This window comes from Manacus candei, unplaced genomic scaffold (genome assembly GCF_025592945.1).
Source record: "Manacus candei isolate 608988 ecotype Guabito, Panama unplaced genomic scaffold, ASM2559294v1 h1tg000008l, whole genome shotgun sequence".
Classification (NCBI taxonomy): domain Eukaryota; kingdom Metazoa; phylum Chordata; class Aves; order Passeriformes; family Pipridae; genus Manacus; species Manacus candei.
Genome location: NW_026138056.1, coordinates 14,448,078 through 14,463,796, shown reverse-complemented (window position 1 = coordinate 14,463,796; position 15,719 = coordinate 14,448,078). Strand labels below are relative to the sequence as shown.

The 15,719-nt window shown below is 40.8% G+C and overlaps 1 protein-coding gene across 3 annotated transcripts in view; it reads left to right on the top strand.

The window, feature by feature from the left end:
- GAREM1 (GRB2 associated regulator of MAPK1 subtype 1) overlaps nucleotides 1-15,719 on the top strand; it is a 99,303-nt gene that overhangs the window by 61,132 nt on the left and 22,452 nt on the right. Inside the window, exons 1-2 of one of the 3 annotated variants that reach the window (XM_051769682.1) lie at nucleotides 997-5,299; nucleotides 13,923-14,053. The exons of 1 other annotated variant lie outside the window; for it this stretch is intronic. In XM_051769682.1, coding sequence (XP_051625642.1) covers nucleotides 14,027-14,053 — 27 coding nt within the window. In that variant the 5' untranslated portion in view covers nucleotides 997-5,299; nucleotides 13,923-14,026. Of the gene's footprint in view, nucleotides 1-996; nucleotides 5,300-13,922; nucleotides 14,054-15,719 lie in introns of those variants that run through there. One more of the 3 variants, XM_051769673.1, reaches the window with a different exon arrangement.

The window sequence follows — 15,719 nt, the reverse complement described above, 5'->3', positions numbered from 1 at the left end:
GATCAGAATGTGACGGCAACCAAGTTCTGTGTGCTGGGAATCCCTGGAAGGCATCCTGTGCTGCTGAGGATGAAACCTGGTGCTGCCATGTCTGCCTTACTGCTGTCAGGCATGCTGGTTCGAGGAAGCAGAAGTGTGTGATGTGACACTTATATGTGTTCATTCTGTTTGTATGTAGGACTTGTCCTCTACTGTGGAAAATGAAAAATAGCCACCTTTTTACTACAGTGCAGATGTTTGTTGCTTCGTGGTATTTGGCTACTTTAGGGTTCGTTTAATGTGGATCAGATGGAAAGCGTGCAGAGTGTTTTTCTGACTCCTGTCCAAGAAAAATCTTGGGTCAGCTGGCATACAGCTTTCTGAGAGCTGGCTCAGCTGAGTCTTCCTAGAGCTGGCAACTGAGCTGCCTGGTCAGCCGTGAGGAGCCTGCAGCAGGCAGGATACAACTCTGGGGTGTCGTATGGTGAAAGGTAACACTAGATAAGATGTCAAGTAACTGGTATAGCTATTTAGACTCCCAGCCACTTGGGCAATTCAGACTATAGAGTGGCTGGGGAGGCCAAAATACTACATGCTCAAAGCATAGAGAGTCACAGCAGGAAAGAAAGTGAATTGCCCACTTTGTTATCCCTCAACCAGAGAGCCCCCCGCAGACAAAAAGACGTAGATTGTAAAATGGATTGTCTCTGGCTTTGCTGTGACTGTTGGCCAGAGTCTTTCCAGTGGTTTAACCGAATGTGTTTTGTACTGATTTATCTGAGCAGGTATTGAAATTGCATGTTGATAAGCCTGGTAGCTGCATTGCCGTGTGTCTGGACAGGGTAAGCTGTGCCTGTGGCTGCTTTCTGTGAACGTAGCACCTGCTGTTGGCCAAGCTTACTGGTGGTCAAGACCTTCACTCTCAGTGGCAGGGCTTTGGCAGGATGGACACTCAGTTCCCTCGAGACAACTCGGCATGGTAGAAGGAGGTGGCAGACTGAAGAGCTAAAAGAAGTGTTGGGGTACCTGCTTCTCTGGGGTAGGTAACCCTCCTCCAAGTGATCTTCTGCAGCAGGGCGATGACTGTGCCACTGTGTGTCTGTGGAGGTTTGCTGGGTGTGAGGCCATGTGTGCTGTTGGGTTTTGCTTCTGCTGGGTATGTAGTAATGCAGTTGAAAAAGGAAGAAAAGGACTTTTTTTTAGGAAAATTGCGCTTCAAAGGAGCATAATTCATGTCATTTCAAATGCAGGGTTTTAAACTATGTCTTTCCTCTCTGCTTCCCATGTTCAGCAATCTCAACTGAAATAGTAGTTCTCCTGAAAGGAGCATTAGGCTATTGGGAAAACTTTTCCAATACTTTGTAATAACTCTAGCAAAGACTGATCTAATGATAGTTTTTGGTTTTCAGTTGCTTTTAGCTTGGGATTGCCCAGTTTTTCTGGTCTCTAAGCACCATCTGTCTCTCTTTCTAAATATCTACAGTAACCAATTCTAATTGTCTGAAACCCTAATATCCTTTTTTCCCACCCATGAGCTCTTCATAACCTTAAGTGTGCTAAGACAAACTACCCAGTATTGATTTAGTTCATTATTCAAGGAATAACTTTTTTTTTTTTTTTAACCAAAGTATTAATAATATTTTTCCTAACTCCAGCAGTAGATTTAAGATCACCTTATTTTATGACTAAAGTTCTTCTACGGAGATTTAAAGCACAGAATTCCTCTGGAATATTTGCAGCTGCTAATATTAGCTTGTGTACTTAGAAATCAGTGTATAATAACATATCTCATGATAATCTAGCAGCTGGGGAAGTCCGTGTGCATTCAAAGACAAATAGGCAGCCAGCTACTCTGATAATTACCACTTCACAGCCCTTTCTGTGAAAGGCTACTAAGTGAAATCGGTGCAAAAATGCCTTTCACTGGGAGATGCCCCAAACCAATATTAGTGAGAAGTTTTCACTAGAAACACGTATAGGATAAAATATTCAACAGTACAACTCTTTAACTTATAAATTTTCATTTAGATGGAGAAAACAAAGTCTCGTAAGTGGTGATATAAAAACACTGTCGAAATTAAACCACCCCATGTGTAGTCTGTAGCATTTATTTTCTGTCGAGCTGTTTTAGGCTGTGCTGGCTGCCTCTACAAACTGGTTTCATTTGGCTCTCAGCAAGCTGGCAGGCATCTTACAAGAGGGGAAAATTGGCTGGGCATTCTGTTTCCTTATACCTTTTGGATTCAGCCAAGATAAGTTGAACTGCCAGGGAGATCTTTAGATGGTACCCACCTTATTTAAGGTAGTGAAACAAAATATGTGTGATGGAATGTGTTCAAGAAAACTGAGGCAGATGCATATCTTGCTTAGATCTGCATTTTAGATTTATCATCTCTGTTGCTGTCTTGAGTAGCAGTGAAAATTAAATGAAGTGGCAGTGCTGAAGCAATGTGCTCTTACTCATCATCTCTATTCACCCACCTTTTCAGCTCGTCTCTTTCCTTTTTTTCCTTTTCCTTTTTTTCCTGGTGACACTTCAGCACATGCTGTGAACATATGCCAAAAAGCTCATTCTTAAAAGCCGCCTTCATTCATCTTGAGCTGTTATCGAGAGCTCTGTCTGCTTCGTGGATAAATTGCACAATGCTGAATCAATGTCCTCTTGTACTGGAAACCAGACAGACGATTCTGACAAACTCTGTTGCGTTCATGGAGAGTGAGTGAAGAGATGGCTTACCTCATGCAGAATGCGGGTATCAAAACACCTTCTGCTTCTCAGCTGAGGCAATGGTACAAACGTGACTGCTGATCCTAAACCAAAAAAAATTAAAAATGTTTGCTTGCTGCAAGTTACTTTGTATGCTTGATAGATATTCCAGTTTTATGGATGACAGTTTTTGGAGCATAAGCTACTACGTGTATTTCATCAAGGTGATTTTCATATCATGTATTCTTTTGGCTCTATACGTGTTTTAAGATCTCCTTAATGTAATTTTAGCTGTAGCATGAATGTACTTAAAGTTGAATACGCTCCTTGACAGGAAATCTCAGATGAATAAACCGTATCTATTGTGTAATTAAGGAGTTTCTTTGGAAATTGGCTTCATTTCAGTTTTAAAAATGTTGTTTAATTTGTTCCAAAAATAAAGTGAACTAGTTCTTCAGAACTTGCTCATCATTGCTGGTGATTAGAGCTATAATAAATTGAATTCCTTCCTAATAAATTGTATTTCTTCCTAATTTAAACACTTTGTAAATCCATAAACTAAGCTACAGTCTGCATTGACAGGCCTTTACAATACAAAATGGTAATACCTTTCCAAAGAAAATTGTCTTTTTAATTACATAGAATAACAGCAATTTTCTGTTGCAGATACACAAATGTTGGGAACTATTTGAGCAACAGGTTCTCCAGTAATTTGAGTACAATACTTCAGTAGATTTGTTGAGGGAGACAGAAAAAGGGGAAAAAATGCAGGCTCTGCTAGAAACCACATATATATTCAGCAAGCAAGTGGGATACGAGCTTTGAAACAATAAGCTGCTCTATAATACACAGACAGTCTTTCAGGATACCAAGTGCAAGCTCCGAAGTCTCTACACATTGATAAAAATGTCTAACTGAATGAAATAAGTTTATTCTGTCTCATGTAAAGCCCTTTTAAGCTACTGAGAACTGACTGAGCTGCTGACTCAGCCATTGTTCCTGTTTTTTACAACTCCTCCCATTCAGTTAATTAAAAAACCTGTTCCTGAGCAGGAAACAAAAGCACTTTTTATACAGAATTGATCTATGTGCATTTTAAAGATTTCTGCTCCCTGAATGCACTTTTTCTTTAGCTTTGTTTACTGCAGCCCAAGTGCCTGCCAGGGGCAGTACTGTGGATGTGACTGTCCTCCTTGGGTGGAGGACACACCGTCCTACACTTAGGCTGGGGCGTGTTGAGCATGGGACGGGGTCAGAACCTGAGAGGCACAAAAGACTGCTCAGTGAGCAAGAAGGCTGTGAATGGTGCTGAAGTCAGGCCATAGAAATCAGGATACTTAGGTGGGAGGAAAAAGATCTCTTAGCAAAAGAGCAGAAAGCATAAAGGGTGGTGGGTTTACGATTGAAGAAAGTGTCATTGCACTGTGGCAGAGACACTAAGAGCCTGAGTTTTGGTAAGTGTGGACTTTGAAGCTTTTGCAAAAAAAAAGGTGTTACTCAGTAAGGCAAAGTTAATGATTAAGCTCAGAGGTTGCTGCTGTTATTTTAGCTTAAGTTTTGATTTGCTAAGAAATAGAAGAATGTGTACGAAGTTGTTTGGAAAAGCTACTTTCATTCTGCCAAATTTATTTCTTAAGAGACGGATACAGCTTTTTGGGTTTGGTATCTGAGGTAAATCCACAACTCACTCATGATTAGAAACTCTTTAGTCCATGTTGTGGTCAAAAATGTACTTCTGCGTATCTTAAATTTCTCCCTATAATTGCAATCTCTCCAGTCTTTTAATCAACAAAGTGAAATAATATGATTCAGAGCAGTCCTGGCACAGAGATTGTAACATGCTAGTTTCTAAATTGCAGAAGTTGTCTTTCTTCAATACAATTAAATTTTGGTCCCCTAAAATGATTAGCCCTCTTTCCAAACTCACCTATTCCTCTAAGAACGAAGCCTCTTCCGTCTGTCAGTGTAAGACTTTTCTGTTGCCACATTTCCTTTATGAATGCTGTCTGGTTTTATCTTAACCTCAAATAAATATCATTTTACTTGTGTCCACACGTAATGAGGAGATTAAACTACTCTCTGTAAGTGCGGGTTATGTTTAAAACACTTTTTATCAGAGCAAAAAATCCTCTTCATCTTTTTGAAAAAAATTTAGGCAATGGCATTAGAAGAATCTGTTCCTCTAGAGCTGCACTGAACTCGGGTCCTTAAATATTGCTGTCCTTAGAAAACATTCCAGTTTCTTTCACTGACGCTTCAGTTGCAGAAGCAGCTGAAGTTCACTGTTTAGCAACCAAGGTGGGGAGAGCGAAAGGGAAAAAAGGTTTCGTTCTATGTGGTTTTCCCATGAGGAGGTATCTGCTGAAGCAGGGAAAGGATGGCATTGGGTTTGTGTACTCATTAGGTACTTGGAGTCACGCAGAGTATGGACTACAGCTGCAACGTTGCTGGTGGGGGCATCAGCCCACACGGAACAGATTTGTATTACTGTGTTTTCTTCAAACTATAAGTCACAAGTTTTATTTTGAAACAAAAAAATGGGATTTTGCTCTGTCAACACTGAAGAGGAAATCTTAAACATTCATAATTTCTACTACAATCAGTGTTAATGAGGTGAGCAACCCATGGTATAAAGGCAGAATATTTGGATGCAACGGTGATATAAAATCCCAGCACGCTTCGCTAACCTTTAACAGGTATTCTAATGTGTTCTGTTTGAGCCTGCTTGGAACTAGTAATATTAATTTCAAATGTTAACCAGGAGTTACTCTGTTACTCTTATCTCGACTTTCTCCTGTGCTTTAATTAAATGTTAATCTATGGTAGACAACAGTGTTCTTTTAACGTATGTATGTATTGGGATGAGTGTATACTGATGATTTGGGAGGAGATCACCTACTTCAGAGTAGATCCAAAGGCAGATTAAGTCTGTGTTGCTTCTTATTTTTATAGGCATGTGATGTCTTTCACTGAAATAGGAAAGTCTACTTGGGCTGACACTCCCCAGGAGAGCATGCCATCCTCCTGCATGTCTTTATATTCACAGTCTTCAACAGGAAACTTACAACAGCTTTTGTTAATAGTAATTAGGAAAACCAGATGGTGTGGTAATCATCAGAGTCCTCTGCATGGTCAACTGCATGTGTGAACTAACATGCTGCCTATGGAACATATTCTTCATGTTTGTTGGAAGCACATGGGAAAGGAATAAAATTATGCTAATTACAAGTTAGATCGATGATAACCCAGTAAGTTAAATCTAGTTAACTTACAGTCCAGACACTCAAAACATGTGACCCTGTGAAATGGAACATTTCATTGCGGTAATCTTGTATTTGTGATGATAATAACTTATGAAACAAAGGTTAGAGGTTAGGCTTGTTTACCCTGTCTGTCTTTTTACGTCATCTGTAACCTGAAAGTCCCTCTCATGCAATATCTGTGAGTTAAATCTGCTTTAAGCTATTATCAGTCACCATTTGAACTGATTTTTCTTTGTTATGCCACCAACAGAATCAATTTTTTTTTGTTATGCTACTTAAAAATCATAAGAGTAAGATAAGAGAAAAGAGAATGCTAGGCTGTACCATCCCCTTTGCTTTGCCAGCATAGGATTAGAGGTTTTGATTAGCAAGCATTGCGTTGCTGTGTGGGAAACTTGGCTGGATTCCCTTCGCTGATCTCTGAGTTGATGTCTATGCATACGCACAGGTGATGTGTCAGTGGGCTGATGCTTCAACATGTCTCTCCAGGTTGTGATGCCTGACTCATTCTATCTTGGTTGAATGGGTGTTTGTGCCACAGACACAGTGAGAAATAAAGGCGTTTAAGGCTTCAAAATCTTCATAATACTTCTCAGAAGTAAAACTATTCATTCTGAAGGGCTCCTTCCCCATGAAGTGTTGCACAATCTCTACTGACTGAATGTGCCTTTGTGCCTTGCCCTCTGCTTTGCAGCGCCATAAATTTAACTCCAGTACACTTGATTAATTCTGCTTGTATCATGTTTACTTAGATATGGCTCTAGCTCATATTCCATCTGTTTTTTAACACATTCCCAAAATTTCCAGAAATTTGGATATGAATTGGGACACGGGTCCTCTTCTTCACCCCATTCTCAAGAAAAAAATATTGACAGGCAGGTCTTATAAAACAGTAGGAATATTTCAGTTTCTTTAACAGCTATTTCAAGGTGATTATGCTATAAGAATCAATTGTAGCATTTCTAGTTTGTGGCCCAGTTGTTATCTGTTGGAAGCTGTGTACCAGAGATACACTTGTGTATTTTCCTGTTGTGTTCTCCACCCTTTTATAGTTTCCTGTATGTTTTCAACAGGCTACAATATGAAAATAAACAAAGAAATCCTTAGGAATAACTCTGAAAAATTTCCCTCTCTGCCCCCAAACCGTTTTTTGCATTACTCTCAGATGCTATCAGTGTGGCAGATAAGGATGAACCTGTGCCTCTGGGTTATCTTGCTCTTTTTTTGACTGATGGGATGAACTTAGCATAGCACTGCATCTGTGTTAGTTTAGTGCCAGGTCCCAACCTGAGGTAAAATCAGTATCTCCTTCAATGGAGAGCCCAGGGGTGACAGAGCGTGTGATTCTCTTTCCTGTGTTCTCTGTGGGCAGTGAAGCTTGGAACCTGTCTGCACTAGTTCATTTGTGGACTACTGTCTGCTCCTGCTGTTAAAAACAGCCTTCTGTAATTCCATTTATACTTGCAGTTTCTCTCTGTGATGAGTCTTTTCCCTCTGCAGTGGGGACCCACCCGCTCTGCTGCTCCAGAGGACCTGAGTGTGCCAGTGGTCTTCTCTCCTCTGGAGAGATGTGGACAAATGCTCAGTTTCAACAAGCTGGAAGATGGCAAAAGTGAAACAAGGCATTTATTTCCCAGTCATCATCACTTTAGCATGTCTGCCAAACCATTTCACATTTACTTAGTGATAGAACCCTGAAAGAACTTCAGTATTAATTTTACACCTTGGTTCCAGTTAGTCACGTAATAGCTGTATCAATGATGTGACGGGTTCTTCTTTTGTTCTTCCTTTTCTGAGGTCTAGAAAACTACAGCCACTGCTGAGACAACACTTCTTGCTGCAAAATGCCACATGTAGGTTCTATGCAAAGACATAATGGCAAATGTCAGTTTAAATAAAAAGTTGATTTTTTAAAAAAATTGCAGGTATGCTGGAGTGTTGTGATTATGTCCTAATCTATTATTTTAGAGTCTTTGATTTGCCATGCTCATTCATGGCTGCCTTCTCTAAGGATTAGGTAGGGTCGAAATAGTTGATGGGCTGGCAGGTGAGCCCATAAACTGAGTTTCCACTGAAGCAAATTTATGTCTGCATTAGACATTGAAGACAGTTGTGTACACAATCAGATAAAGTGTATATGGGTCCTTGTGAAAACCACTACTTTGCAACTCATGCAGCTGCATCTCCCTGGTATCTTGCAAGCCACTGCTCTGTGCCCTTCATTGTTGTCTTATTTATGCTTTTGGCTTGCACTCTTCAACCCTTCCCATTTATATCAAGTAATTTGCTCTCAGTTTTGTGCACAGGAATGCTGAAAAATGTAGGCAAAGATTGTCTTTTTCCAGAATGGTGTTATTCTGGCAGGTAGAGCCTTTCCTTTTCGAGTCAGCTCTGCTGTTCTTTTAAATACTAAAATGCAGTCAGCAGTCAATAAATATGAAACATAAACCTCTGCAGTACTTTTGGTACCCTGCTGTGCCGTCTGCACATTCTTGGGAAGTGCTGGGCTTTGCATACAGTCTCACATAGAGAGATGTGAGACTTAGTAAATAATCAAAGCTGCTGAAAGACAATAGAGCTCCTGCCTCCTCGGAGAAACGTTTAACAGCTAACGCAATTGAGCAGATGTTTCAGTGACCTTCCATGTTTCCTACTGAAGACATGCTTTTTTTTTTTTAATGGAATTTCTTTTTCCAGATTTTCTTTTTGGTACATGAGCATAAACATGCTCTTATCCTTTTATATCAATGAAAACTTGACTGCTTGTTCAGCCTGTGAACCCTTGCCATAGATAAGAACTGCCTGGGCCTAGGCACAGTGCAGACACTGTACAGAATGAATGTTTCTGTTTTGGAAGCATTCTGGACTGTTGGAAACTGCTGTGCTGTTTGATGGTAAGGGCTAAATCACAGTGAGAACCAGAGCATCTTACATTACAGAAATAACCTGTATAAGAGTTATGAATGTGTGTAAACCTACAAGAACCTGAGCAGTGGAAGCAGCAGAAGCTGGAATAGAAAGAGCTGGTTAATGCCCCTGCTCACAGACATTACAATGCCAGCCTCTGGCAAGAAGGAAGATCTTCGTACTCCTAGTGGGTTTTAATAAATGCCTTCATAAACTGGAGAATAAGCCCTGATTTAGGTTCTTCCCTACCTTTTTAGCTTTCCAGACTCATTTCCAGCAGTAGTGGATTTACTGTCTTTGCTGTAAGTACCTTCACAGAGAAATAAGAATTCATAATCTACAGAGATAATATATACTAGGATGAAACTGTTCCAATACTGTGCCTGCCAGAGGCCAGACAGAAAGATAAAGAGATAGAAAGCTTGCAGGAGTTTTAATTTCTCCCTTGCATTTGGCTGCAAAGGAAAAACCACACCTGCTCAGTGGACCATACAGGTATTTGATCTTTCTGAACCTTCACTGATTTGCTACAGAAACATTTCATTATTCTTTTCATGCTAATGACAGAGAGAGGGCTGAACTTCTATAAAAGTATAGTTTAGGCTTTATATTTTCTTTATTTTTTTGTTAAATTCCTCATTAACACACAATTAAATTGGCCTGTGGTTTGTTTAAGCTTGCTGTCAGTTCTGTAAAGTCTCCCAATGAAATCGTGCCTCTCGTAAAGTGTCATAAAATTCCACTTCAACTTGCAGTCAAGCCAGACTTATGTCCATTAAACTTGTATTTCAGCTGTGCTGTCTTTTTCCTTTATGGCAACTTGAATAGAGACTGGGGAGAAACATAGTAAGAAATTGTCTCCTTACTCCCCATTAGTTAGTTACTTGACATCTGGCTCAAATGTGTATTGTAGTCTCCTCTTCAGCCCTTCTTTCTCTCCTTCTAATACTTTTACCATGAGGAAATAAATTTTAAAAAACTCTTTATAGGAAATCTCAAGTTATAAACCCGTCTTTTTCAAGGAAGGGGCATTTTAACTTCTAGCCCTGACATCTTCCATGCACAGCATACTTCTTGATTTCATAACAGGCAGAGATTAATGCTGCCCTTCTATTATATGCTTTGGGATCTGTGTGTACTCCTCTGTCGTCAACCTCCTCGTGAACTGCTGCTTATTAACAGAGAAGGCACAGACGTCTTTGTGTTTGTGAGGCTCAGCTGAAGGACGGGAAGGATGGCACAGATAGCGACATAGACAGTTCTGAGCATCGCTTTGTACCGAAGCAAAGCTCCAGCTGATGAGTTTTTTCTATTATCTTTTTTTACAGGAACATGTGTAATTGTACAGTAGAGAGCAGACTCTGCTCCCGGTTGCACACAGCCTTAAGTACTTGTTCTGTGCTGAGGAATTTGGGACTTTTTTTGTAGAACTTTGGGTTGCAAGGAGTAACTGACCTTTTCTTGCCACCAGATTGACTGTTGTTAAATACATAACAGTCACAGAAAAATAGTATTATTATGCTTCTGAACAGAGTAACTAGAGAACCTAGAATTAAAGACCACTGTCTCATTCAAAGGGCTGGATGGATATCATTCATGTCATGTATTACTATTCACTGTGTTGTTTTCCTTCCTTGTTCATGTGAATTTGTGCTTTGTTACTGGGTCCAACTCAGTTCCCACTCTGAAGTGAGAATTCTCAATTTTTTTCTGAACTATTATCACTACAGTGTATCACAGTTTCAAAAAAATACGTAGCTTCCATGCAGTGTCATATTCAACTCCATTCTGTACATAGGGGGGGAGTGTTAAATTGGAAGAAATCTCAGTGGGTTTAGGTCTGCTGAGGTGATTTAAAATTACTATGGTTTGGGCTTTTTTTCTTTGAGGAACTTAAAATGTGGCATGTCGTTATAAATTGTAATCACAGCTTGCTTCGAATAGTAACCACAGCTAGGGATCCTGCAAATCAGACCACTGGATCCCAAACTGGGCAATCAGTTAGGGTTGCATCTCAGTGGCTGTGTTGGTAGTCAAAGAGGATAGCAATTGAGAAGTAGGCAGGAGAGAGCAACAGCCTCAGGTCAGCCCATGGTGAACGAACACTCTGTGACAACTTCTGTTAAATTTAAGAACATCTTGCTCTTAATGACTATCTGTGAAATAGAGTTACTGGCTCTGCACTCTAGAGTAGTGGTTTTTCTGAGCTGTCAAATGCTCCCTGATGCAACTCGTAGTCCCTGCTGCTGCATGATGTCCTGGCACGTCCTGACTCCACGTAGGAGGAAGTCTGACTTTACCCAGCTCCCCCCCCATTCCTGAGTTTCCTTTGCAGGAAAGCAGGGTGCCTGCACAGGAAAGGACCCGTACAGCTGGGGAATGCATCTTCCTCTTGGTTAGGCTGTGGCTGACAGGGAAATCTTGAAACGAGGACTTGCATGGTCTGTATGGCAGACTGGGGATTTAAAAGCGCAGTTCTCTCTTCAGCTCTCCATGTCCATGCCTTGACATCCGTCACAACACACTTTACAGCATCAGTTATCTGAGCACCTCCCTGCTAATTGTTCAGATTCCCCTAGCCCAGAGGTGTTGGCTGCCTGGCCCCTCCATTGCTTTGCACCAAAGAGGCTCAGAGCTGGCAGGCTGAGAAATTCAGCTTTAGTATGCTGGCATGTTTCTTTTGAGGATGTGAAGCATTTTACCAAATGCTTGTCCGCTGTCAGGTTTCCTGTTGCTACTCATAGTGTCTGCCAGGTGTAGCTTTATCACTCCTAAAATTTGTACTCTTAATCCCATAAGTACTATAAATTCTGGAAGAAGAGTTTGACAAAATTTGTTGAGGTGAGAGGATATGTCTACAATGAAAGTTACCTTCAGTAATTAAACTGGCAATTAAACAAATTTACAAGGAAGAAAACCTCTGGAGCTCCTAAGCCCAAAGACACCCCTTCCCTGCTTCAGGCATCCTTGAGCCATGAGTTCCTCCTAGAGCTGTGGAGGAGACTCTGGGTGGTATTGCTAATTGTGCTTAAAATCCATCCTCCTTACACAGCTGTCATTTACTCCTGTCTAAGGCAGAATGTTGCACAAGGCAGACCTTTGGTCTGGCCTGGAGGAGCCATTCCTGTAGTCAGCTGCATTGCTGTATTACACTATAGGAAGGGCTTCAGTGGGTCAGACCAAAGGTCCTGCTGCTTCTACTCTGGTGTTGGTCTTTAAAGGACATGAATTGTGAGTGACTGGGCACTGGAATGGGCTGCCCAGGGAGGAGTCACTGTCCCTGGAGGTGTTTAAGACAAGACTGGATGTGGCACTTAGTGCCATGGTCTAGTTGACAAGGTGGTGTTAGGTCAAAGGTTGGACTCAATGATCTCAGAGGTCTTTTCCAACATAGTTGATTCTGTAATTGTCTTGGTTGAACTTCAAATCAACAATCACGTGTGGTGAAGGTTATTAAAACATTTACAAAATACAGTCTTGCAGTGAGAAGTACTGGTATCTGTAATTACCCTGCTAATAATACTTCCAAGTTACTGTGGTCACTTTAGAAAGACAAAACATATGGAAGGGCATAAAAGGAAGTCTTCTGCCTTACAAGTTGATATTTAGACTTGCAACCACAGCGCTTGAGCGTACTGATTAGAAGGGTGTGCCTCTGGCAGCAGGGTGCTGGGGTTGGGCGCAGGAGCTGAGCCTCTTGCTCTTGCACCTCTCCTGGTGTGTGTGGGTGGGTGCATATGTGTGCACACACCTGGCAGGGTGGCGGAACTCATCTTTCTCATGGGGCGTCAGGGCTCGCTGAGTTTGCATTTGTTTCCTCCTCTGCTGTTAGGTGACCTGAAATAGTTCAGTGTGGGTGAATTCTCTGAACATGTCGCTGAAGTCTCAAGCCTGATGGGATGTAAAGGGGCAGCAGGGTGTTGTGCACAAGAATGCTGAAGGAGTGAGAAAATATTTCTGTAGGTGGCTGACATCCTCATGTATTGGCTGTATTTTAATGAAGCTGAGCATTGTTTGGGAATAATAATCCAGTGGCTGCATGCATTGCTAATTTTAAAATGTGATTTACAGGAACCATGGTAAAATCATAGCTTTTACTCTGTCTTTTTCTCATTTTCTGCAGTTGTTTCCTACATCGTCTTGCTGAGACCAGCCTTTAACTTAGTAGTAGTTAACGTTTCTAAATTTGGAAAGATCACTCCACTGATTTTAAGTCACACAAACAGTAAACATGTCTGTCTAAGCTTTTGTTATCTCTGTATTTATAAAATAAAGCTTTTAAACTTTTAGTTCATAGTGCACAGAGGTGATTGATGCACCTGGCTATCCCTAGCAGGGCTGCCCGAGGTGGCTCCCTCCATGTTACTTCTTGCCTTTTACAAGACTTAGAAAATAGCCAAGGTTGTCATGCTGGGGGGAGGTAAAGTCAGTAAGAAACACTTCTTTCTTATGCTCTTCTGAAGGCAACCATCTTCAAAAGGATTTTAAATGTGTATGGCTTAATATCTTATGTTAACTAAAGGTCTCAAAGGGCTTAGTTTATGATTAAGGAAAGTTGGATGATATTCCACTCTTAGGGAAGCCTGGGGGGAAAAGGGTTTTAGCCTAGCATTTTAATAGCTGTTTGATGATGCTAAAAACAACCCCCAAGCCCTTATGTTTGTTGTTTTGGAGGTTTGTACTAATAGGTGTGTTTTCTTTCTGTAAAACTTTTAATATTAAGGGCCAAAAAGTGCTATCTGTGCAGATGCTATGACACTGAATTATGTACACAAACACTAATGCCGCCATAGTTATTTACTATTTCTAGGGAGCATGTGATAAAATGATCTTTTTAAATTTAACTTTGACTGCCACACGTTCTTTTCATTCCAACCTGGTGAAAATGGGTGTCTTTCATGGCAGGTTCAGGAGAATCTCTGCAATCTTTCGTCTTCTTGTTTGGTTGCTAATAACCGGAAAAACTGACTGAGAGAAACACTGATGAAGTTGAGCCAGCAGTTGCCACAGTGACAGTTGTCCAGTATAAATATCTTACAATTCTTCTGTTTATCATCTGTTTTCAGGGCAGTTTAAGCTGCTGGAACAAGACCGAGATATTAAGGAGCCAGTGCAGTATTTTAACAGTGTGGAGGAGGTGGCTAAAGCATTTCCTGAACGAGTTTACGTCATGGAGGAAATAACATTCAACGTTAAGGTAGTCCCTGAATAAATATTTATCCCTGTCTAAATGATTAACTGTTACAACTTTTATATACATGGCAAGCGAGCAGCGGTGCTGTGTGGGAAGTGTGATTTTTGAGACAAACGAGCCCTTAGTGTTCCACATTCAGTGATGGTGCTCTTTGGGATCATTTATGCAGTCTTAAACCAACATGTCCTCTAAGGGCTCTCCTGCCCCATGGCACTTTGGGGAGCAGTCCTGATGATCCATTCAATAATTCATTTAATTAGGATGCTCCTGCCAGATTTTAAACAAATGTTGTTTGTTGCCCCCTTTCACCTCCCCCTCCAGCAGTCTGAATTTCATTCTCTGCTAAGCAGCAGCTGCTCAAATCCCTGTCCAGAAAGCCTCATTCTCAGAGAGCACACAGGGTGAAATGATGGGGTTGCTTGTCTCAAAATTACTTCAGCTAAATGACATTGTGAATAAAAAAAAAACAAAAAAACCAAAACAACAATAAAAAAAGACACACTTGTTCTCTGTGTGCATGTGTGTTTGTTTGCATGTGCACGCCTATTGGGCTCATCAAAAGGTCACTGATCCCACGAGATGGCTTGCTATCACCAAACACACTGCAGGGGCATGAAACAACAAAGACAGAACTTGTTCTTCCCTGTCCTGCCTATATGTGTGACACTACACAGGGTAGGTCAGCTCTGCCATCAGAACAGAGTGATCTTCAGACTCGTCTGGTTTGCTCGAGTTGATACATCTCCTCAGTCTGGTAGAAGGGCATCCTAGAGCTGGGGTGCACTGGTGTAGATCCACATCGTGTACCCTACAGGGCACACTGGCTGACGCTGCTGGTGCAAAACCAGTACACAGTTTCCTGGTCCCATGTGTAGCAAGATGGGGTTTGTATAAAAAACTTTTAATGGCTTTTTCTCTTTCTCGCACTGCTACAGATGGGGGACACCAGCTAGTTCACAATTTTGATAGGTGTTGAAGACTGCTGTAAGTGCAAGAGCTCATTGTTTAATTTATTTAGTGACACAGACTCACATCTTTCAAGACAGCAGGTTGTTTTCGTTTGTGCTGTCCATTAACCTGAACGTGTAAAAGAGGCTTTCATGAATGAAGGCTACATGAGAAAGTCAGAACACTTTTGTATCTTCAGGCCGTAGTTGGGCAATCGAGGTAACAAGAAAATTTCATTTCTGCCCAGAAAAATCAGTGTGACCTTGGGACTGCTAACCTTCTCCGCTGCTGTGCTGTTATTTCTTGTTTGATCAATGAGCAAATCAAGGGAGTGGCACAGTAAAATGTGCAGCTTTAATTTTCTAGGGAGAAAAGTATTTGTCTACAGACTTGTTTAAATGTAAAATGCCATATCTTGAGTTTAATATGAGTGTTTTTAAAACTCTTTGTCATATTCAGCAAACTGAGAAATAAGCATAGCTTACTGTTAGATACCAAATCCATTTTTAAAAGGTTTTATAGTGATACTCCTTAATGTAAATAACAGTAGTAATAATCCAGGTTTAACCTAGTTACACAGTTATCTTGGCAGTATTCCTCTTGGCAGTTTTTCCAGTTTCATAGAAGTCTATTCCAAGGTTATCATCTTCCAAAAAATAAATGAACTTAGCAGGATTTATTAAAGTGTTTAATAACCCTTTACGTGCAAGAGAATTATGTA